General features: G+C 32.8%; 2 protein-coding genes and 1 long non-coding RNA gene across 3 annotated transcripts; 2 read left to right on the top strand and 1 right to left on the bottom strand.

The window, feature by feature from the left end:
* Window positions 1-66: 66 nt before the first annotated feature.
* Window positions 67-12,404, bottom strand: LOC111003516 (myotubularin-related protein 10-B). The gene is made up of 12 exons (XM_045628475.1): window positions 12,001-12,404; window positions 11,110-11,164; window positions 9,163-9,299; window positions 7,916-8,074; window positions 7,130-7,585; window positions 6,222-6,389; window positions 5,783-5,912; window positions 4,965-5,100; window positions 3,802-4,039; window positions 3,143-3,260; window positions 2,531-2,709; window positions 67-1,821 (listed from the first exon to the last, which is right to left on the bottom strand). The coding sequence occupies exons 1-12, from the start codon at window positions 12,055-12,057 to the stop codon at window positions 1,600-1,602; spliced, it is 2,055 nt and encodes a 684-aa protein (XP_045484431.1). The 5' UTR covers window positions 12,058-12,404; the 3' UTR covers window positions 67-1,599.
* A 2,225-nt stretch (window positions 12,405-14,629) lies between these two features.
* Window positions 14,630-15,760, top strand: LOC123689222. Its single transcript, XR_006750245.1, has 2 exons — window positions 14,630-15,325; window positions 15,513-15,760. It is a non-coding gene; the product is annotated as an uncharacterized LOC123689222 (long non-coding RNA).
* Window positions 15,761-17,165: 1,405 nt separating this feature from the next.
* On the top strand, window positions 17,166-22,948 carry LOC111003565 (E3 ubiquitin-protein ligase RNF126-B). The gene is made up of 7 exons (XM_022274152.2): window positions 17,166-17,414; window positions 18,440-18,601; window positions 18,733-18,788; window positions 19,298-19,431; window positions 19,623-19,784; window positions 20,552-20,788; window positions 21,154-22,948. The coding sequence occupies exons 1-7, from the start codon at window positions 17,328-17,330 to the stop codon at window positions 21,375-21,377; spliced, it is 1,062 nt and encodes a 353-aa protein (XP_022129844.2). The 5' UTR covers window positions 17,166-17,327; the 3' UTR covers window positions 21,378-22,948.
* The last annotated feature ends 243 nt before the right edge of the window (window positions 22,949-23,191 follow it).

Raw genomic sequence — 23,191 nt, 5'->3', positions numbered from 1 at the left:
TGTGTATAGATAGACAAAATAATTATTACATATTTTAGTAAATAAAAAACAAATGAAACCTCAATATGGTTTATATTTACTTTATTTGATCTTCCTTTTGCGTCGCTTATGTTTAATACAAATAATAATTAACACATTTCGTGTTTCCAATAGAAACGACGTATTATTGCCAGTACAAAATATTTTTAAAATCATTGTGATCAAATGGCACTTAAAGTGAAGTTTTACATTTCGTACAATTCACAATAAAAACTGTTATATACAATTTGTATAATAACATTTTTTGTACTGAAAAACGTAGAATCAGATACACTGCATATAATTAATCGCTATGTTAAAACTGGTGAATATATTATTCTCATTAATATTAATAACAAACAAAAATTAGCTGTCATATTTACAACATAACAATGTTTCTTTTTATTTTTTTAAATGTTTAAGGAAGATATCTCTTTTAACTAATCCTGTTATTTTAATGATATATAATTAGAATATATTTTAAGTCATATTATTTATATGAACTTAATTTCCGTACCAAACAATTTTGACAAGAACATCATCATTTGAACCTTTATTTTAAATACGTAACATACATATTGGTAACAGCATCGTTAATTATATTTCACAATCATTTTACAAGACTTAAAAAAATATTAGCAACGTCCATCTTAAATATTGGACAATAAAACGTACAAAAATAATGAACGCCAATCTCCATAAGCTATTAATAACTCGTAATTATAAGACCGGTTCAAACTATCGACTTACAAACTTAAAAATATTAGTAATTTATTGAATCACCCTTAGTATCTCTTATTTTCGTCAATAATATTATAGACATTTTTTTTAAGTCGGTTACTTCCGGTCCTATCTTCGACAATAAATAATTCTTACGAAAATATACTAATTTGCTCAATTTATGCTTTAGCATACTACTATTACATATAACATACGGTTTATTTACAAATAACTACAATCATTTATAATGGACAGCAATCGCAGTCAATCCTTAAAATTAAATGTAAAACAAGTGATATTAACTTGAATACATTAAATCGTTCAAATATATTGAAACATAAAATCTACTTTATAAATACTAAAAATAATTTCAATAAAAACAGTACATTTTCAAAAGTTATGTACTCTATCTACAACTGTTACTGATTAAGAAAACCAAATATATTTGCATTACTAAGAATTTTTGTATAACCAGTAAATTTGTTGCATTTTTTAACAATCAACTAGTTATATTTATTAATTTGTATATTTAAAATACTTTAATACGTTACGCGAATATATTTCCCATCGCAAAATGTTAATAGTTTAAAACGTGTTATTCTCTCGCTCTTATCTGTTTGTAAAAAGCGAGACGGCTATACAATTTTTGGTACATAAGTTTCTACTATTCTATTATAATTCCCTCTACAACAAAGTGAACAATGTCATCATTAACTGTGCAAACAAAAATACTATTAAACTGTTTTTTAATACAATCAGTCACGACAAATCAATCAACATTTTAAAATTTGTATAATTGTATACATTATATATATTGTTTTATTTTCTAGAGTATTAGAATTAACGAACACTACATAAAAGTTAATCCGGCGCATTTAAAAGACTCTGTGAATCCAAGAGCTGAGTAGCGTCTATGAGGCTTACTTGCATGGCGTCGAGGCTTCGGGCGACGTTGTCGCTGGTCTTCAGGCTGAACGGGTAGAAGCGGGTGACGGCCGGCGGAGAAGGCGGAGGCTCGTAATCTCTTCCGTTGCGATCGTTCATTATCGAAAGAGACGATAGGTGACTGTTTAGTTTTTGAATCTGAAAGTGCACGCCAATATAAACATGGGAACTCCCTTATTAATGTGTTAGTACGTCTCGTATTACGTCACGCAATTTTTGGAAATTCTTGATCCCCTCCCCCATGTAACGCGCCGTAACGTACCCAACGTAAAACGTTTGATTACCACCCAGTGACTCATTAAATCTAAAAGTTGCCTTTATATGGTGTAAAGTATCGGCAAGTCGAAACTAATATAAAAAAACTAGCTGAACTGGCAAACGTCGTTTTGCCATGTATATAATTTATGGTTATTGAGCCTCACTCGACATTTATAAGATCTACAATTACTTAGAACATTTTATGGTTCTATCTTTAATAGTTTAGGCAGGGTACGCAAAATAAGTAACTTTTTTGGTTGATTTTTTTACACATTGTGTCCGAAAAACCCTTCTTATATCTTATACTTCTTATACTTATCTTAATATCTTACGGAACCCTATTTTTGTTCAAAATAAATAAATAATGCATAATTTTATCCCCGCCCCGCGTCGTAACGTTTTACCCTCCCCCCCCCCAAATACGTTACGTATCACTTGAACGCTCCCTAACGTACGTAAAACGAAATTATTAATCGCCAATAGGGCGAAATATACATTTCAAGGACAATACACATGTCCTGCTTGTACGCGCTACTGTTAACGATTGACGTATTTATGCTCAGTTAAGAGGAATGGAATAACTAGCGACCTGTGCCTTAGCCGAGCAGTTGTACAAGTAGTATTGCACTCGGCCCGCAGAAGGCGCATCGAGAGGAGGCAACCACCGCTCGTAGCATTGCGACCACACTTCTATGGCCGCTATGTTGGTGCAGGGCTCCAGGCGCCCGTTCTCGTTCGCCGATTTGCGGCTGCATACGGACGACATTGCTGAAAATATTCAACAAATTAGAATTTTTGTTACATGTCAATTACTATTACAATAATGATTATTATAGTGACAGAGAGCAGTTATTATCATCCCTGAGGTCGTAGTTAAGATCCCCGGTGAGACACAAATGGACTTTCTTTCTATTAGCGCATTAACTTTTTTGGCTTCTTATTTAGCTGGAACTGCGAAGAAAACCGGCTTGCTTATGATCCAAACATTGTTACTTATTTTATATTAAATATTTGAATATAAAAATAGCATTGATGGCACGGGCGGCCTTACCGGAACAATTTAACAAAAGAAAAGACTAATAAAAAATAATGTGAATTAAAAAAATTCAGATGCTATTCCACTAACTAATAAACAGTTTTAAGCAAGTCAAAATTTTATCACGTATATAAAAATAGAGAATATTTACGATATTAAACTTACACAATCTCTGTGAAGGCGTCGCACTCCTTTGTCCGACATACAAGGGGTTGTAGAACAAAGCGATGTCTTGTTCACTGAATTGTTCAGCCCAGTCCCAAATCGGTCGTTGGGTGAAATTCTGTAATATTTTATACTTTTAAATAATTTTCTTTACCCTTTCAAGAAGTTAATTTTTATTTATTACATACATCATCTGAATTGAAAAAGAAGTATACTGGACACAGTTTCCGTCCACCAAAGGCTAATTAAAACGTCACATACAGATTGTATTCCTGTATTCGAATAAGAATCAGATATTAGAATGCATCCGTATATGTCACATACGTACACCAGTATTCCAAATAAATACATATTTTTACAAACAGTAAATCCAAAAATATAACAACATTTTATATGATCTAATTTCAAAGAGAATTAAACAAACTCGAAAATAGCTAGAAATTTCTTCAGGAAATAATGTCAGTAATTTTTGTTCAATGTATATTATCTCTCTGAAGAATAGTATTTTTATATAGTTAATAATATAAATTACATATCTCTAAGTAATGAATCAGCATTACTTGGCATTCTCAAAGTTTCGATGGCTTTAAATTAATCATCTGACTTATAGATAATAAAAATTTCGTAAAATTAAATATTTTATAAATATTTGAAAATACCTTCATAACAGCCAAATCCCGGTCCCTGGGACAGTTAAACAAAAAGGTGTCGAAGAGGTGATTATTCGCAGCGTCCCAGAGCGTCGTTAGGTAGGTCTCCGTAAACTGGAAGGCCGAGGGAAACTGGTTTTGCAGCTGCCACACACAATCCAGAAAGAGAAGAAAGACTGGAGCACTTTGTGATGGGGGAGATTTGTCCATGTCTTCTTTTGTGGTGCCGGGGCGTGGCAGGCCGAATCTGAGTAACGAGATAAGAGGCTTTTTATTAGTACAAGGGAACGCCTCGCCTAACCATCGATAACATAGATTATTTATTGCTAACAAAACACATTTTTTTCTTTTGAAGAACAAGGTAAATGTTATGTAAAATTAACAGTATATAATAGTAATACTTAGTAGAAAAGTTAACAGTCAGTATTGATTTCACGTGTATAGGTATATAATTATGTATGTATTGTTATGCGGCAGGAATTTAACAAAATCAATCCAGCCGTTCTTAAACACTGTTCACAACTATGTTTAATAGTGAGTTAATTATCGAGTATTATAATTTCATATTTAGGAGTCATTTTAGCTTTCAATTTTATCTTTAAAAGTCTATGTTACTTAATGTCACCAATTAATATTTATTTCTGCAAACACATAATATAAGACTTCAGAAATAATTCCATAGTATAAAAAATTAAATAAATCAGTAGTACTACGACATTTTAAGGTTGATGATCATGAAACAGATACAGAAATCTCAGGATCAGATTTCTGTATTTGTTTCGTGAACATTTGTCTTATAGTCAGTCAAGTAGGTGATCAGCCTCCTGTGCCTGACAGACGCCGAAGACTTTTTGGTCTAAAGCCAGCCGGTTTCCTCACAATGTTTTCCTTCACCGTTCAAGCGAATGGTGCACGCTGGAAAACGTACTCACGACCTTAGGATCAAGAGTCGCACGCTGAAGCCAATACTGCTAATGGTATAGCAGTATACCTAATAATAATAATATAAAGAAATAATATTTGTATGTCTATGTTTGATCAAATATCCAAATAATTTATTGAGTGAGTGAGTAAGAAGAACAATCGCAACCCTAACATAGAATTCGTCGGTATATAATATAATCATTTTATACATACACGTAAATGCATGTACATATGTAAACATAACTCACCTGTCACAAAAGGGATGTCCAAGCGCCAACCACTCCTTTTGAATAAGGGACTGGAACCCCGAAATGGTCCTAAAATGCGGGTCCAAAAGTAGTTGGGTGATGCAGGATACCACAGCGCAGTAGTCCACGCCGTCACCTGGGTTATTGCAAACAATTTTAAAACTAATACGTATAATACATTATTTTTAAATTGCAGCAGGGCAGAATAGATAAAACTTTACTACAAAAAGTATAATTCTATTTTTGAAACTGTGCATAATGAGGGTAGTATATAGTTAAATAGTGGGTACATCAATTTATTTAAAAATAAAATGGTTAAATAAATCCATCATGTTCCGACTTCGGTGCAGAAAAATAGAGACAAAACTTTTAACGGTCTAACCGTTATATAACAACTATATTCAATAGCAATATGCAGACGTTTATTGAAACAAACACCAACCACGCCACATCATACACAATGCAAACCTACAGAAGCTAACCAAAACACGCTTTTCCTTCTTCCTAAAAAGTACCTAAAAAACTTAATAATTATAAATTAAATAATTGATTATCCGTTTCACACAGATATGAGCAATAGTATTTAAAAAAAAGTACATGCTAATGATAATATAAAAACTATTCAACTAATACATCTACCATAAGCATGTATTTTTTCTCGATCTCCCTTTCTCACTCTCTCTCAATCGGTCTTAATAGCTATCTCCCTTATCATCGACAAAAACGCTGCACGTTGTCGTGACGTTCCGTAAAAACTGTACCCTCATGCAACTATAGATGATGCCCTTTTCCTTCACGTTACGCGTGTTAAAACTCACCTTCCTGCAACACAACAGTGACGTTATCAGCGATATGCCTCGCCGCGTCGTCCGCGAACGTGATACAGTTGCACACGTACCTCAGCCATCGGCTTGATTCCAGAATTGAATAGTACTGGGAGTCTTGCATCTGGAATACAATTATTTATAAGATACATATAAGGCTGAAATAGTGTTATGCCTTGGAGGCAAAAGAGTTTTCTGTTTTAAGAATGCACTTTGTAGACGAGTATTACTATTTACTTCCCTCAGAAATCAACTTGGCCTCTGCTCGGAATGTGCTTTGTTCAGTATCCATATAAAGAAGTTGTTTTTTCATTTCAAGTTACATAATTTTAAAACAGTCAGTCAACTTGTAATCATAAATGTATCTTAAAATATGAACCACTTTTGTAATCTGTTAAAATGATTTTTAATTATTAAAAAAATACCTATTTACCCAAAACTGTGAAAGCGTGTTCGGAGTACACAGATCCGCTAATTTCTTGTACGAGGAGTTCAGTATCGCTAGCGATGGTAGCACATTGGCGGTACCACTATTCGTGTAACTATTTCCGCAAAGGTAGATCACGTACGGCGGCGTCAGCTTGGGGTGCGACCGCCGAACCTGCAATTTTATTGAAAAACTTACTTGTCACTAAAGTATGCTAAATCTACAAAAGTCGATAAAGATATTTTATAAAAAATAGTATATTTCATTACGAGTGCAAAGAGTTCCGACAGATGTCTACTTTGACGGTTGACAGTCGGAACAAGTTGCAATGACGGTTCCGCACGTGTACTGAACAATTATTTTTAATACAGTTGCGAAAAAATTAAGCAATTTAATAAAGTAATAAACTCAACTAACTAATCATTTATTTCTTATAAAAGTTTCATTCACATATACACGGAAAGTTGTCCAGTTTTTGCTTTTTTATCTTTTTTCTCACGCGACTTTATTGATATGAAAATGAAATTTAAAGAAATGAAATGAAACCTAACCCAACTCATTAATTCAAATCATTAAATTTGATATTGAAGCAAATTAGTAGCTTCTTTTGAGAAATATTTGCATGAATCATAAAAACTTATTTTTTTTTTAGTAAAAACTTCGTGGTTGATTTTTTCTTTTTAATAGACATTATTTTGACAGTTGGGAAAAGTACGCACGAGTTCGGGAAAGGTAAGGAATTTATCCGAGTGTGTAATAGCCCTCATCCCGAACGCTATACGTCCCTGCAATACGCCACATTTGAGCCACTGTATAAAAAATATATTTTGTTTCTTCCAGTCTAGTTTCACATTAATGCAAGTTTTACTGTAGACTAGCCAAAATATTGGTTTTAATAATTTATTCAACCATACCTGTTCCAAAAGTACACTTTCCGCCGTGGCGGACAACTCCGTAGGCAACAGCTCCCCGCTCCTCAACAACGCCGCGCCTTCCGCCCTTCCCCAAACCCAGATCGGAACTCGTCCCGACCGAAAGTGCCTCGCACTCTCCATCAAATTGTAGTCTAAAACCGAGCTGGGTACTATCAAAGTTTCTCCAGCCGTCAACATGAAGGCGTCAGATGTCCCATTGATGCACGTGATCCTCCAATGGGGACACTCGCATCTCTCCAGCTCTTTCTTCCAATCGGCAGGTCGGTGGAACATGTTCATGTCTGACGGCAACGTTGGGTAATAGGGCTCTCTGTACTCGAAGGCGAATAAGAGATCGTGACGTTTCGGAAAGGCATGGTGGAGCAACGCCATCACGACTTGACGCGCTGTGCCCAGTGGGGAGTTCGCGAAGTTGAATGATATGACTTTCATATTCTGGAAGGAATTTTAATTTTTAGTGTGAATACTATAATTTAATTTTAAAAAAAGCGTTCTGCGTATAACTATTCTAAACTTACTAGTAGCAACAAAAATTTGTTGTTAATGGTGTAACATTTTTATTGTATTATTACTGGCCTGTCACTTTAATAATTACAAGCATTTTTTGTTATAATATTTTCAACTTTAATTGTATTTAATTAAAATAACAAACTTTAAATATTGCTACTATAACTATTTGAGCAAAATCATAAACATACTCCACGTTAAGTTCAAAGTATTCCTAAAAAAATCTGTAATATTTTGTATAATCTATATATTGTATACCTTACAAACAAGTTGTATGCCTTTAAGCTTCACGGGAATATCAGTTCTGGGCAAGAGTCGTCTCCGTCGCGTTGTCCCGCCGTCCGTTAACCACAGAGCTCCGACGCACGTTAAGGGAACATCGAACACACCGACCAAGTTATTTCTTTGTCCATATTCCTGAAACATTTCATAAGAATTTATCTGGTACCAGCGACCCGTTATGACTTTGCACGGGTAATCGTGATATTTATAAAAGTTAAACATATGCATTAAAAGGCCGGCAACGCACTTTCGAGCCCTCTGGAATTGAGAGTCCAGGGGCGGCGGTATCACGTAACAGCTGGTGAGCTTCCTGCCTGTTCTTAAAAAAAACATGAATTTTTTGTTGACATCTCATGACAGCTTTCGTAAGAAACCTTTCATTCTTTTTTTCGCAAATGAAAGCAAATCCGACTTCCACGGAATCGTTTCAGTGATAACAAATATTCACATATAACGTGACTTTCTATTGGTAAAATATTTTTATAAACGGTTCAGTAAATTCTGATGTTAACCCCTACAACCTCAAACATTTACCCCCATTATAATAAAATAATAAATTAGAAGGGTTAAATATGTTTTTATTGTAATTATTATCACATACTAATTGAACACATATTTAAATGCAATACAATCATGAAAGTAATTAAATATAAACATTGACATATGTGTGCAAATCTGTGAAATGGTCATTAATGGTAGTACTAGAGGTAGAGGGGAGGCCTAACTTTGCCTAGTAGATGGTTTTGGTGGGCGGGCGTGAACCAGATCTACATACTGTTACTTTCTGCTAGGGGCGGGGGCGGGGTGCGAAAATGAATTTGATGCTAATTACTTCATTATAAAATTTAAGACATTGTAATAATAAATACAAATAATGAGGTCAGAAACAGATGCGTTAGCGATAGTCAAGCCGCGGGAGGCGACTAAACACGTGACATCGTAATATGAACATACAATGACTCATTTCACTGAATAAATAATATTGTGCATATATTTTAGTATATAGGGAAAGCTAATATTTACATTTTCCAAATACACAAATTTTATAAAAAATATCAATGATTTTACCAGTTGACATAGCAAGTGTTGTTGGCATAGATTATCCATAAATGTAGCATAATTATATTTCATCTATTATATTTTTCGTTAAAAAATATCTATTGTTACTAGGCATGTTAACGACTCGATTTTAATAGTCTGTGGTATTAGTCATGTGAACTTACATCATTGGGAGAAGAATCTAGTGGTACAAACGAAAGCTTATAATTGGTGACGAAAAGGGCGCCAAACCTTCCTCGCTCAAGTTCCCCAAGTGGTGTTAGCATCACCACACTGTGAGCCGTTCCTACGATCATTTCTCCTGAAAAAATATTACTTATATTATATATTATATTTTTCTGATATTTAATCGTAATTATCGTAACAACAACACGGAATGTAGTTATCAATATATAGCACTAAATCAATTTACAAATAAGTTATTTTTATGTAGGTAAATTTAATAGAATAAACCAGAATTTTATTTTCGTTTATTTTGTTGTTTGTTAATTTTTTTCCTTTTATATATGTATTGCTTATGTTCTAATGTAATTGATGTGTATGTGTGTTAAATTTATGATCATATTCTCTTGTATTTTTAGGCCTACATAGTTTTCGAATGTATATATTTATAAATACATTTGTTTTGAAAATGAGTAAACCTAATGAAACTAAAAATACGGAGTAAGATATCCGATATCGAATAGTTCTCGATAAATATTACTAATTAATTGTAAGCTATATCTACGTCAGGTTTTAATCTGATTATACGGGGCATTTGAAAACCTTGGCCGGCAACATTGGACCAGATAGAAATTTCTTATCGAAAGAAAAAACGCAGCGCGCTGACCGTGAAACAAAATTGGCGTTAAACGACACTTTGATTAACGCCAATTTTATGAAAATAACGTTACTTTTCAAGTCTTTCAAGAGTTTTAACGAAAGCTATCGAACGCCTGGCTTACATTTCAGTATTTCGAATAAGAAAGGAGGCAATCTTAGGCCTTCTACGACTGTGTCATGTATATTCCGGTTTCCTCAGATACAAAGCCGCTATTCAAACACGCTATATTGTAGAATAAAAGTGTTATATGAGATTTCCTAGCCAAATAAACGCATAGTTGGATTTAGCTGAAACTATAGCGGATTTAAATTATACTTTTACTTTTAATAATAAAAAAAGCATCTTTAAAACCGTTAATTATTTTGCTTTTCTTTAAGCAATAAAAATATATCAGTAAGTCAAAGAGAGAAGATTCAATGTTTTTTTTAAATCTTGTTATGTTCTTTCATGTACTACGAATACATACACACAGCGAAGATTAAATATTCAGGTCGTTTCCTTAACACGCAGCTAAATTTAGCAAGACGTACATATAAACAATAATTTGCACTGATTTAAATTTATTTAAAGTCGCATTTTAAATTGATAAAACCGATTGAAAAAACAATCGAAAAATTCTTAACAAGCCTGTCTTGAAATATTTTATCACTTCTTAAAAATACATTCAATTACGAATATACATTGTTATTAACAAAAATGTCCGTTATCCGAGGTATGATGGTGAGGTTGATTAGACGTCATCGAATGTTGATAAGACAAGGCAAGAATATGAATATGACTCACGCCATATTTTCAAGTATAATAGATTTTCTGCAACGTCCGAAATTTAAATAAATTGAATCCATTATTTATTAAAACCTGGAAACTTGGACTGGAATTGAATTAAAATGCAATCATCGAATGACACAATAATTAAATTAAATAATTGTGAAAATTAAAAATGTATGTCGATAAACCTACCTCTCTTCAACCGGCCCATGTTGACACTTTAACAATTAAATATCAACTACTGTATACATCCCTATAAACTAGGCGCTAATCCATAAAATTATTAAGACGTTTTTGACCCTTCTACCTATATTTGTAAAGTTGGAAATGGCGTGAACGTGTTCAGTGTCGCAATAAGCGATACAGTTAGGGACGCGTAACGCATATATGATGCAGTTATTGTAATTTACATCATAGACTACGTCAAAATATAGTACCTACCTGTATAATGATCAAGACACATACACACCTATTATTTAATGATTTCTGAAATAAAATATATTGCTAAAATATTACTTACCATTTAGCAACTTGGGCTTCAAGTCACGAACAGAACCATTCTTTTCTCCATTACCCTGAAAATAGTAAATAGAAAATCTTTATATATATCGTAAGAAACATGGGAAATATTTTCAGGTTATTAAGTATGTCTGTATTTCTAGTCTCTGTAGTATTTTAGAAAATAGGTTTTAAATAAATCTTTCATATTGTATCTGTATTATTTCAGGTTCCTCTTCATGTAAGAAACATACACAAAATCTAACTAATTCATAAATAGAACAAAAATATTCAGTGGTTTGAAATCAATATTTTACCCATGAAAACAATGTATTTATTGCATACTTATGGCATCTATAAAAAATATATATTACATACTTAGTTGAAAATCTCTACATTTTGGATTTTTTTTAAATGGAAATAATATTTATAATTCTGTGATTATTCATTGAATGGTGTGGAGAAGGGCAAGAGGGCCAAAAAGGATTTTTAGAGTCACTCAAAAATTTCATTTGTATATTCTTGAAGCACAAAGATGCAAAATAAACTGTCAAAAGCAGGTACCAGATGAGGCATGTGACAATAGTAAACTATGTAACTTAATAGTGTACATTAATCTGTAATTATTACGTTAGATAGGCAGTAAAATAAATGATTTGTAAACATGGAAGGAAAGGAATACTGTTCATAGTAACCCATTTTCTTCAAAAATTTAAAAAACTTATGAAATTTGTTTTAAGATAATGAATATTTGTTCTATGAAATCATTTTGTCTAACAAGATATTTAGGCTGTTACACAAGCAGCTTTCAGCAGTGTATCTGGAGCTGTAAATGTATATTGACATATCACAGATGAATGTTATTCAAACAATCACAACCTAATAAGTACATCAGGAGAAGAGAATACATTACCACGGATGAAACATTGATGTAGCTCTTGAAATTCTGTACCAACTTTTTCTCATTCATTATGGTTGTCTAGCTTCTCACTATTGACCCACATAAATCGTTATAACGTAACAATATCTGTTTATTTTGCACACATAAATACAATCAATCGGATGAAATCGTTTCTACCGAGTAGAGGACACAGAATCCTCATGATTTGGACGAATTTCACCAAAATATGATAGCTATTCTAAAAGAACTGTAGGTAACACATTAAAATTCAGAAAAATTTTAAGTGTATGGAACATAATTTTAAACAAAACGTTGATTGTAATTTTCGTAATTTCTTTTATAAAAAATATAATTCAAAACATTATAAAAATTGCATTAATGGGAATATTTTAATTTTAATGTACCTATGTAGAATCAAGATTGTAAATAGCTATGGCTAGTTAACAGTTACCACAGAGTACAGACTATCTAGTCAAGTATTGAAAGTTTGACAGTCAGAGGAAAGTCAACTTTTGTAATCTAGTAAGTATACAATAAAAAAATGGTTTTATGTTTGTCATTAAATTCAGTTTATAGGGACAGTAGTTTCACGTGACCACGTCATAAGTTCATAACAAAACATTAATAAAATGATTACACCCTTAAATCTTCGAGTGGAAGAGACAAAGATGCGGCGAAAGAATTAAATATCCTAACGGGACAATAAGTTTTTTTATTAAGCTCTTTAAAAAGCCCGAGACTTCGTAAGCCCCACACGTGCCATTCATTGAGATATGTTGGCTGGCGCGTGAAAATGTGTTGGCCACGCGGTCAAACGTACCAAACCCGCCCTTATCGTAATGTCACGGGAGATATTGTCTCTGCAAGTTTTGACGCGTGTCACAAGCAGGCCCAACGCCTCTTACTATGTCGATTTTGCGACCTTCATCACCAACCGGAGAAGGTTACATTGGCGAATGCTGCAGCGACACAGCAATAAATTAAGGAGATATCCTCTTTGCCCGAGTCCTCTTGCAGAGAAGGTAAATCAATCACATCGTATGGTGGTTGCAACCTCAGTCACAAAACCCTGATTCTCTTTGAAACAAGACTTGTGCATTACATTGTCATCGATGCCTCAGATCTAAAATGGGGAGCACTAGTCAACAGCAAACCCCTGATAGGTTCCTGGACTCAAAATAAGATGGAGTGGCATTGTACCTACGCTCTGGTAGCAACAATCTCTTTGACATCCGAGGTCCTAAAGAACTTGACGTTAATCCTATAAAGCGACAGCGAAACTGTTGCTTCTTACTTAAAAATCGAAGAAGGAACAAGGTCCCAAATGCTGTTCAAATTGACAAAAGATCTTCTGGCACTGACGCACGGTTTGAATATTGTACTTATCCTTCACCACACTTGCCGGGAATGTACAATGTTGAAGTCAAATGTGAACCTTTCACGCAATCGCAGGGGCGCCAAATGGCATCTCTTGAAAAAGGCAACCACGGAAATATTCAGATGATGGGGAACCCCTGAAATAGATCTTTTCGCTGCAGGACAGGCTCACGTCGTGGCAAGTTATGTGTCGCTAGACTTATTAGATTCAAACGCTTGCTTTAACGACTGCTTCATCCAGAAAATACTGGAGATACGATCTAACATAGATATTTCCATAAATCTAAACAAAACCCCGAGTTAACCTCCTTACTCAAGTGTAGAAATTACAGATGGAAGCGTACCTGATTTTGGTTAGGAATCTTTAACATCTGTTAACTTTAACTGGACACGAGACGAAAAACAACTTCTTTCGACGTGTTGAAGATTTTCAACAAAGAAAACATTTTCCCCCCTTTTGGTATAAAAAGGGAAAATTTTGTCAACAAAATGTCGCTTCCGGGCTCCTCTTGATGCAGTTTGATACTTAGCAAAACTATTTATAAATGATCATCTTGCATATAGATATATTTTAGTTCACAAATCTGTCATAGTTCAATTTGTGAGACTCTAAACGATGTTAAGATTTCATCCAATAAATTAGTCAAACATATCCTTGAAGCAATATCCATAGCTAAACCAATCGCGCAGAAATTGTCAGTGACTCTCTTGCATGGCATGATTCCTTCACTTTGCATCTCGTTTTCGGTTCTCAAATAGAAACGTATAGACAATCAAGTAATCAGCTGTTGCTTCGCTAATTTTTTAGAAAGATATTCCATAAATTAAATTATTGCTAAGGAAAATTGGCGACATTAAGAGTACATTTAAGAAATATTATTATCGAAATCTAGAAAATAAAAGTCGGAATGCTGAGACTCAATCAGAAAAGTCTCTTTCTCAGGTCTTTCGGCCGCTTAATGAGTAGCCAGATTTTCTACTTCATTATAATTACGTAGAAAACCTGGAACAATGAAAATATTATTGTCATCTTTATTAAACTAAACTTTTATTACTACTCTTACTTTTTATTGTTTATTTCATCATCATGATTCTATCGGAAATAAATAATGTGTTTTTTAGTTATATAATATAACTTTACAAGCCACCAGGAGATAACAAACACATCTCTCTTAATGGACCTCAGACGTGAAACGGAATACATAATATAGAAATTTTACATAAAAATAACGTTGTATTATGTAATATTTTTAGGTAAAATTTCTAATGGCGCTTCTAAACGGGCCATGTTTTGCTGCAATTGATGGCTGCAACACATGGCCCGGCAACATTGCAAACAATGTCAGCCACACTATGCAATGTTGCAGTAATGTCCCGGCCATATAGCCAAACATGTTTTGTGTAGCCACTTATGGCCGATGTGGCCCCGATGGGTTGCCGAACGATCGCTAGGCTATCGAATTCAACTGCAATATTGCACAGCCAGTTCTATTGTTGTTTCAGTCACTCTCTTTGTTATGGCATAGTGTATCCTTTTCTACGCGACATGAAGTTTGCTATGAGTGAAGTGTGCCTGTTGCTATATTCTGTGTTTTGCGATCAGCTGGATTTTGACAACTACGTAAAAATGGTTACTGGTCTAACAAGACAATTACTGATTTTATTGAAGAAATACATTTGCACCCCGAGTTGTGGGATATAAAAACCGGCTTACAAAAAGATAGAAATTCTAAAAATGATGCATGGAATGAAATCGCTGAAAAGTTTGGCATAACAAGTAACGAGGCTTACAAAAAATTCCGAAGCCTAAGAACTTACGCAAATAATGAGGAGAAAAAGAAGGAAAGTGGTAGTGCTGGCGGTAAAACAGTAAAGTGGTTTGCTTAAGATGCGATATCGTTTCTCTTTACTCAAAATACCACGAATATAGGATTACATAGTGAAAATGAAAACTTCTAACGTAAGTATCTTTAATAAAATATTTTAGTCATTATAAATGTACATATCTCTGTATTACGTATGTTAAATATATCGATTGATAAATTGAACTTCTTCCCTCGAAATCTTTTGCAACTTGTTTCCATTCTGTTACTCCTGACGGCATCTGAAAGGCTTAAAGATATACTAAAAATTTTATGCATTCACAGGCGACTGAAACTACATACTGACATCAGTGCTGACCCACGTGAAGTCGTAGAATCACAAACAACCGACACTTTGGAAGCCGTCGATACTTCTCCAAAACCACGTACTAAAAGGCTCAAATTATTATACGCGATGCTGGCGAAAATAAAAACGAATATGCTGCTACTAGATACCTATTATTATTAAATTTAAAAAGTACATAATAGTTACTACCTATGCGTAACATATTTAATAAACCTATGTTAACTTACCTTGATGTATTATTTTAATCCTTCTATAATAGCTGTACACACCTCTTGTATAAAAGTTGAAATCTAACACTCGGAACAGGTACATAAAACTTTTAAATGAATCTCCTGTTGCCAAAAACCGTAGAGTTATCGCAAATCTCGTGATGGCGATGAAACAGGTATTGCTGTTCTCATGTTTGTATCATTTCTTTTTATTTTTGGTCCAATTTTGTTTAAGAGAAAGTCAAAGTCGCCTTTTGAAATTCTAGCCAAGTTCTTGAATAATTTATTATCAAGGCTTATTATTGCTAGACTCAAATTGTCTACAGTTTCACGCCTATTTAAATAAGGTCGAATCCTTAATTTCTTCTTTTTCTGTTCTTTTAAAATTAATATAAGCTGCTGCGACAAGTGTGATTTCATCAGCCATTGTTGCCGGTATGTGTGGCCCGTTTAGGAGTCTGCATCATGGGCCATACTATAGACTGTCAAGTATAAGTTGGCGTTTCGTGGCGGAGCCTCCTACAACCCTCTGTGTTGCCCCTTTTTTTGTTTATTTTGGATTGATGGATATTCTTAGATATTACTTAAGGTAAATAAAAAATTATAATAACAAAAATTATTTTTTATAGTAATTGTGGTCTGTTAGAGGCATTATTCCTTCCAAGAATTCTTCAGTGTCAGAAGAATCTGAGCCGCTGCTATTCAAATCAATTAAAAATGGTTCCATTACTGTTTCAAGGCGGTTGTCTGTTATACGATTATTATTTTGCAACATTTATAAAGTGATTACAGTATTTCTGCCATTCTTCAGCAGTTATTTTGGAAAATGCATTATGGATTCTCTGTTCCATGTTTTCAGAGAGGCCAGTAACATTTATGTCTGAAAATATTCTTTTGAACGAACTCTACTAACGAACTAACACTTTAACTAAAACAAAAAATATTTTAAGTTATCCATCAATCACATTTACTTTCAAAAGCTATTATTATTTTTCCCTAAATTTGGGGATATAAATATCACTTTTAACTGGCAATACTTTACCTGTCAAAGCCGCTGTTCGAGCAAAATTAGTACGTTTTTCTGCCACACGCCAACTTACACATGACAACCTATATTGCTGACATATTGCAACACATGGCCCGGCCATAGATTGCTCGGCCATCATCTACATTAAAACATTTTTGTGATGGCCGGACAATTAATTGCCAATAGTGCAGCCATCAATTGCAGAAAAACATGGCCCGTTTAGAAGCCCCATAAATTATACTCCAGATGGCACGAAGACTAAAAACATAAATTCAATTTGAATGAAAATGACAGTTCGGGTGGAAAAATTTAGTGTTTGACTTTCAACATTATTACACTATTTGACTGCAAGACGGAAGACCCCTATAATATTTTTTTCACAGTATTGAATATTAATACAATCGGTTGTCAACTGTCATAAAGTATGTTTCAAAAAATAAAAATGGCTACTAATAAATTTCTGTTCGATTGAACTTTGAAAGCACAATATTCATTTAAGGATTTAATTCTTAAGTCTTTTTATAAAATATTGGTGTAAAAGTAATTAAAAGTTAACGATGGCTGATGCTGCGGTGGAAACTCGACCCTCGGTTCGCTATTTTTGCCATAGATGTAACATTTATATGTTTGAAGATATTGTGGAGGTAAAAATCAATATAAATCGTTTTAATGACGCAATTAATAATTTTTCTTTAAAAATAGGTTAAATTATTATCTCCACTTCCAAGGTCACGGTGTCATTGATTGTTTACTCAGTTGAGATTCCAGTAACATTGTTTTTGATTTATTATGATAACCATATATATATATATATGCAAAACATACATACATGTTATTAATAGGTTGAATTACTAAAATAACATAGGCCCTCATTTTAGTATGTCGTGTACAGACCAGTCTGGGTTTGTATTTTGCTTATCTACAAGCATTATTCAGTAGTAAGCATTTATACATATTAAAATGAGAATAACTCGTGTTTACTATAATCAACTAAGTTATTACTTAATTAATTTTCACAAAACTTATATAGGTAATTTTAACACAAACATTACCTATTAAAGAAAATACTATTATCTCTAGAAAAGTAAGTTTATGTTAAATCAATTTTGTAACCGGGATATAATTTAATGAAATTGCTCATATGCAAGATTGCATCCTGATTACTTTTTATTGGTATAATATTAAAATTGTTTAGAACATACAAGTAACTACACAAATAAATTAGAAACCAGCACACTCTTAAAATGTTGCAAATATAGTATACATATAAAGTATAAACATATATACAAAATATGTATGAACCAATCAAAACAGTTTTTCATATATATTATGTAAAAAATATATATAGATAATATGCAGTGTATTGTTTATGTAACATTTCTCAATTTATTGATGAATTCACTATGAGTTTATAACATTTATGTTATATTGTGTTTATAACATTTATATTATGATTATGTATATATTGTACATATGTAACTCAAAAGAAAACTGTAAATCAATATGAAATTTAAACACAACTAAGCTAACAGGGTTTGTCTAATTATTGAGATAATGACGACCTATAAAATGGAGAAAACCCCGACTGAGCAGTAATGCACAGCCATTGCTCATACATTTATTAAATTACCAATAAAAAAATAGTTTTTTTTTGAATCTTTATTTTTAGAACTACACATGTCCATTTTGTGAAAGTGGATTTCTTGAGAAGCTTGAAAATGGAGCAGATAGACCTTCACAGCAGGGTCAGACATTCAGTGATGCCAACATGAGCAACACCAATGGTACCAATAATAGGGGCAATATTCATCGCCGAGGATTTACATTGAATGTAAGTTGTTTAATATACTTTATTATTTAATAAAGTGTTGCCAACTATTGTTTTAGGGTCATTATGGGCATATCAATTTAAAGTAACTTTATGATTAGATTTTTATTCTTCATAGATATTTTCTATTTCAGAATGTGCCCAACATACTACAAGATGTGGTGTTCCTGATGTCAGGGAATCGGTTAAGGTGTGGATAATTATTATCAAGAATTTCTACCTGATATATTTCTCAAATTTTTGCTAACTAAATAAGTATAGACCTAATGCTTTGATATCTATTTTTTAATATAAGGACGAAATCATAACAAGTCTGTTGATTAAATATTTTGGTGCATGTTGTGCAAAAATGAATTCCAAAAAGATATTAACAATATTATTTATCAAATACAGAGACAGTGCCCATACTTTAGCACTTAATTTGCATGCCTATCTTCATATGGCTAGTTGTATGGTCTTTTTATATAATTGATCAATCTAAATGAACCGCTTTCTTTGCATATAAATGATTATTAAACTTGTCCAAATCCAACATGGCCAATGTTGCATTTGTATTTGATTTATACACTGATGTTTTCAACATAAGTAATGTTGAAGATTAAGGCACTTAGATCATTGTGGGTTATTTATACATTATTGTTTTGAAAGTTTAAGTCTCCTTCAAGTTAAACATCTCAAAGTTCTACTTGTGCGTTACAGTGAAGCGACTAGACATCGTCTTCGGAACGAGGTGCGTTCGTCAATGTTGAGTCGTCGCTTCGGCAATCGACCACCAGGAGCCAGGACTTTGGGCTTTCTGAGATCACCAGGGGATTATGTGTTTGGAGGAGAAGGTATTTTTTTTAAATTAACTCATTGAATGATGTCCAAAGTTACTAAAATTCCCACTTAATTTTAGTTTTATATTGTTAAACTCAGTCAATAATTATTTACAACTGGTAATTATTAAATCATTTGTATTTGGTGTATTAAATACAATTTTAAGAACTAGTACAGTACTAAGCATCATATGATCTACTTCCAGCTTTGGATGCAGTGGTGACCCAGCTCATGGGTCAGCTTGATTACTCAGGTGCTCCACCAATGCCTAGAGATATCCTCAATGCCATCCCCAGTGAACCTGTCACCGAGGAACAGGCAGCCGCCAACATGCCTTGTTCTGTTTGCTGGGAAAACTTCCTGTTAGGTAGGTATAGTTCAAATCTAACATATATAAATGTATTGTATTTAAACATGTTCTGGGTTTTTGCTACAATATACAAAATATAAAAACCAGATAATTGACAAAACTTTCTTATCGTAAACTTTTTATGTCTTCTTTAATGTAATGTTTTATTGTAAATTGTACTATTTTCTGGATTGATATTTTTTATTATTATTTGCAAATACTAATAATTAACAATTAGACATGGAACAGTATGCAGGGATAGTATTAGTATTATTATAATATATGAAAAATAATTTTAATGGTCGACTCAATTTCACTTGCGCATCTCGATCGTAGCGTGCATTATATGGCCACCTTCATTAATGGTCTATCAAACAAAACAAATTTTTAATTTATTATTCATGAATGTCGTAGCCAAATGGAAAAATTGGTCACATAGTCACCTTAAATGGTCAACCATTTCGTAATTGAAAATGATTTTTTTAAAATGTATTTATTGTATTTTACTTACTTATCTACATATTATCCACACAGAAAATGCTTGAAAATGAATGCATTGGAGTGAATTCATACAAAAGATTAATATATTTATTTATTATTATTTTTGAGAATTTTCATGTAAAAGTAAGCAATACTTTTTTCTCACAAGAGGAAGGAGGAGAGGACTGCAGTGAATCTGCTTACGTAATACTTGAACGCCCCATATGTACGATAATCCATACAGGCTCATTTAAATATATTTTTAACTGTCAAGTCTCAAATGACAATTGACATAATTGTTCCAGGTGAAATGGTTTCCCGCCTAGAGTGTGAGCACATATTCCACTCGAACTGCATAAACCCGTGGCTAGAACTTCACGCCACATGCCCCGTGTGCCGGTGCTCTCTACTCCCGGCCAATTACCGCCCAGAGCCACGGGCGCCTGCTCCCGCATCCGACGGCTCCACCACCACCACCTCCAGTTCTACCACCACTACCAACACAACTCACACTCGTCCGCCACGACATCTGACCTTTATATGTGAGTTTTTAGGACTTAAATAAGGTTTAGCATCACCTTCCTTTATAACAAACTTGTTTATCTTAATTATAAGCTTTCGTCTATACACTCTGCCTTTTATAATATAATATCATGACTCTATCGATATCGTTATGTGGCTAAAGTGCCAACAACAAAGCCACGAATAATTTTTATATTACATTTAATTTAGATTGATTCCTTTTAACACTGGCTTAGATAATCATATTCGTACTTTTATTAGTTAATAATGATTTCAAACCATTAAACAATCAAATAATATTATGATTCGTAATCTCAATAATAATAAATATATATAAAATAGAATGTGTCAATTTCTTTGTAAATCAATGTATACTTAATTCCAGCCCCTCGCGTAGTAATCCATCGTTCGACACACCCGATGTTTCGTCGGGGGTTCCACACCCGCACCTGGGATTCCCCACGCGATATGAGCACTTCTTCAGATTCCAGTGCTTCTGTGACTTCAGATGGTCGCTGGGCACCTCAGACCCAGTCTGATACCAGCACGGACTCTTCGTCGTCCGTTAACAGAACGCAAAATTACCACACCGATTTCGACTGCGATTAAGAGTACACATTACCTGTTTTAATGTTAATAAATACGTTTTGACAGGTGTCTTACTTGGCACTTAGATTTACTCTTGACAGTCTAATGACATTGACGTTTGCTTATGGAACACCAAACATTTTAGTAATTTGTAAAAACAGTCTTGTGTTCTTCTTCTACATTTCATAATTGTTTTTCAAAATGGCACTTGTTAAGACTTGTGAGAAATGTATTTCAAGTTGTGTGATTCACCTGTCAATGCGAATATAACCTTTAATTTATTAAACCCATAGGCTATACTAAAAACATCACAATCAGAGACAATAGTTATAGGATTTACTTTTGTCTCATTCTCTAATGTCTATGACTTTCTGGGTTCTAGTATTTTTGCCATTATATGTATGTGTGACCACAATATATCATTCAATGAATGTTACATAAATGTATTGTGCTTTTAAAAATTTCCCTTAAATTTCTTTAAAGCGAACTATTTAATTGTTAAAACATTTTGTTATGCATGACTTTAAATTAATATTTATCCATATACATTTTCTTAAAGTCTAATAATGAATTCTTTGAATGAAAAATTTATAGTGAAATACGACCTAATTCATATTTTAATTTTATGTATTTTAAATGTAAATATGTATTTATAAGAAATATTAGATCATAAACTTAAAGTTTTCTGATATTCTATAATGGATTGTTTATAGCTCGGTTTTTAGTTTTTTTAAGGGTTTTATTTTGTAAAGGTAAACCAATACATGATGTATGGCAACACTTGTTTGTCACACCGTTATTTATTTCCGGAGATATGTTGCCAGAATAATTACCAAATTACTGACCACAGAAAGGTTCTATATTAAGTTCCTATATTCTTTTGAAAATATTATGTTTTTCAATTTGTAGATATACCTATTCCTGATTAAAAACATATAAGTGAGGTGCCGTTTTATTAACTTGAATGTTGGGATGAAAGAATTTAATGCATTTCAAATTTTAGTTCTAGATGTAAGTTTATGCCAAAGACTGATAGAGGTAAAATTTGAAATTGTATTTTTAGGTGTCTAAAGGTCTACTTACTTTTAAAGAAAATATAGAAATTTCAGCCCAAAAATAAATAGTTTTGGGCTGAAATATTGTTGCTTTTTTATATAGACATGGAAAATGTTTTATAGTTAATTTTTGGAAATTGGATATAATTCAGACGATGTATCTAACAATATATACAAAGGTTATTTACTTGCATGTTATATTCATAACCATATGTATACCTACAGACTATTGCTATTTCATTTATATGTAAAATAGATAAATACATGCAATGTAAATTAATACGTAGTTCGAATAAAATACTGGTTTTATTTTTAGCATCTAGTTAACCATAATACTGTATTAATGTCATATGTAAAGCAATGTATTACATGGAAAGGAGATAACTGCTATATGCAGTGTAGCCACTAATAAATGTCTCATTTTATTCCATGCTCATCAAGTGTTTGTAAAAAATTGATTGTAATTTCAAGTGGAAATGTCAAAAATGGAATGTGTTTTTAAAAATAAATGCGCAACGATGGGTTGTTTTGTTTATTTTTTTTAGTTTTCCTATTTTTATTTATTTACGTAATTTAAAAGCTACCTGCTATACTTTTATTAAGAAACTAATTCAGTATGCTTATAGCTTTAGTGCAAAATTTAAACACAAACTTGAGTGCACAAACAAACTATATAGAATGTATTACTTTTTTATAGTATATAAAAATATAGTTTTTTAAAAGAAAGAATTATACTACAAATATAGGTTTACACAATTTTTATTACAAAAAGTCTTATTT

The sequence above is a fragment of the Pieris rapae genome, chromosome 5 (genome assembly GCF_905147795.1).
Source record: "Pieris rapae chromosome 5, ilPieRapa1.1, whole genome shotgun sequence".
NCBI lineage: Eukaryota > Metazoa > Arthropoda > Insecta > Lepidoptera > Pieridae > Pieris > Pieris rapae.
The sequence above is the reverse complement of the archived record's forward strand: the minus strand, read 5'-3'. Positions and strand labels throughout refer to the sequence as shown.

Coding starts and splice junctions, on each gene's coding strand:
- LOC111003565 (XM_022274152.2), top strand. CDS start 17,328: ATGGCTGATGCTGCGGTGGAAACTCGACCCTCGGTTCGCTATTTTTGC. Junction 18,789..19,297: donor ATGTCAGGGAATCGGTTAAG/GTGTGGATAATT, acceptor TGTGCGTTACAG/TGAAGCGACTAGACATCGTC. Junction 20,789..21,153: donor ACGACATCTGACCTTTATAT/GTGAGTTTTTAG, acceptor ACTTAATTCCAG/CCCCTCGCGTAGTAATCCAT.
- LOC111003516 (XM_045628475.1), bottom strand. CDS start 12,057: ATGAATGAGAAAAAGTTGGTACAGAATTTCAAGAGCTACATCAATGTT. Junction 3,261..3,801: donor GGGATTTGGCTGTTATGAAG/GTATTTTCAAAT, acceptor AAAATATTACAG/AATTTCACCCAACGACCGAT. Junction 2,710..3,142: donor GACGCCTTCACAGAGATTGT/GTAAGTTTAATA, acceptor GAATATTTTCAG/CAATGTCGTCCGTATGCAGC.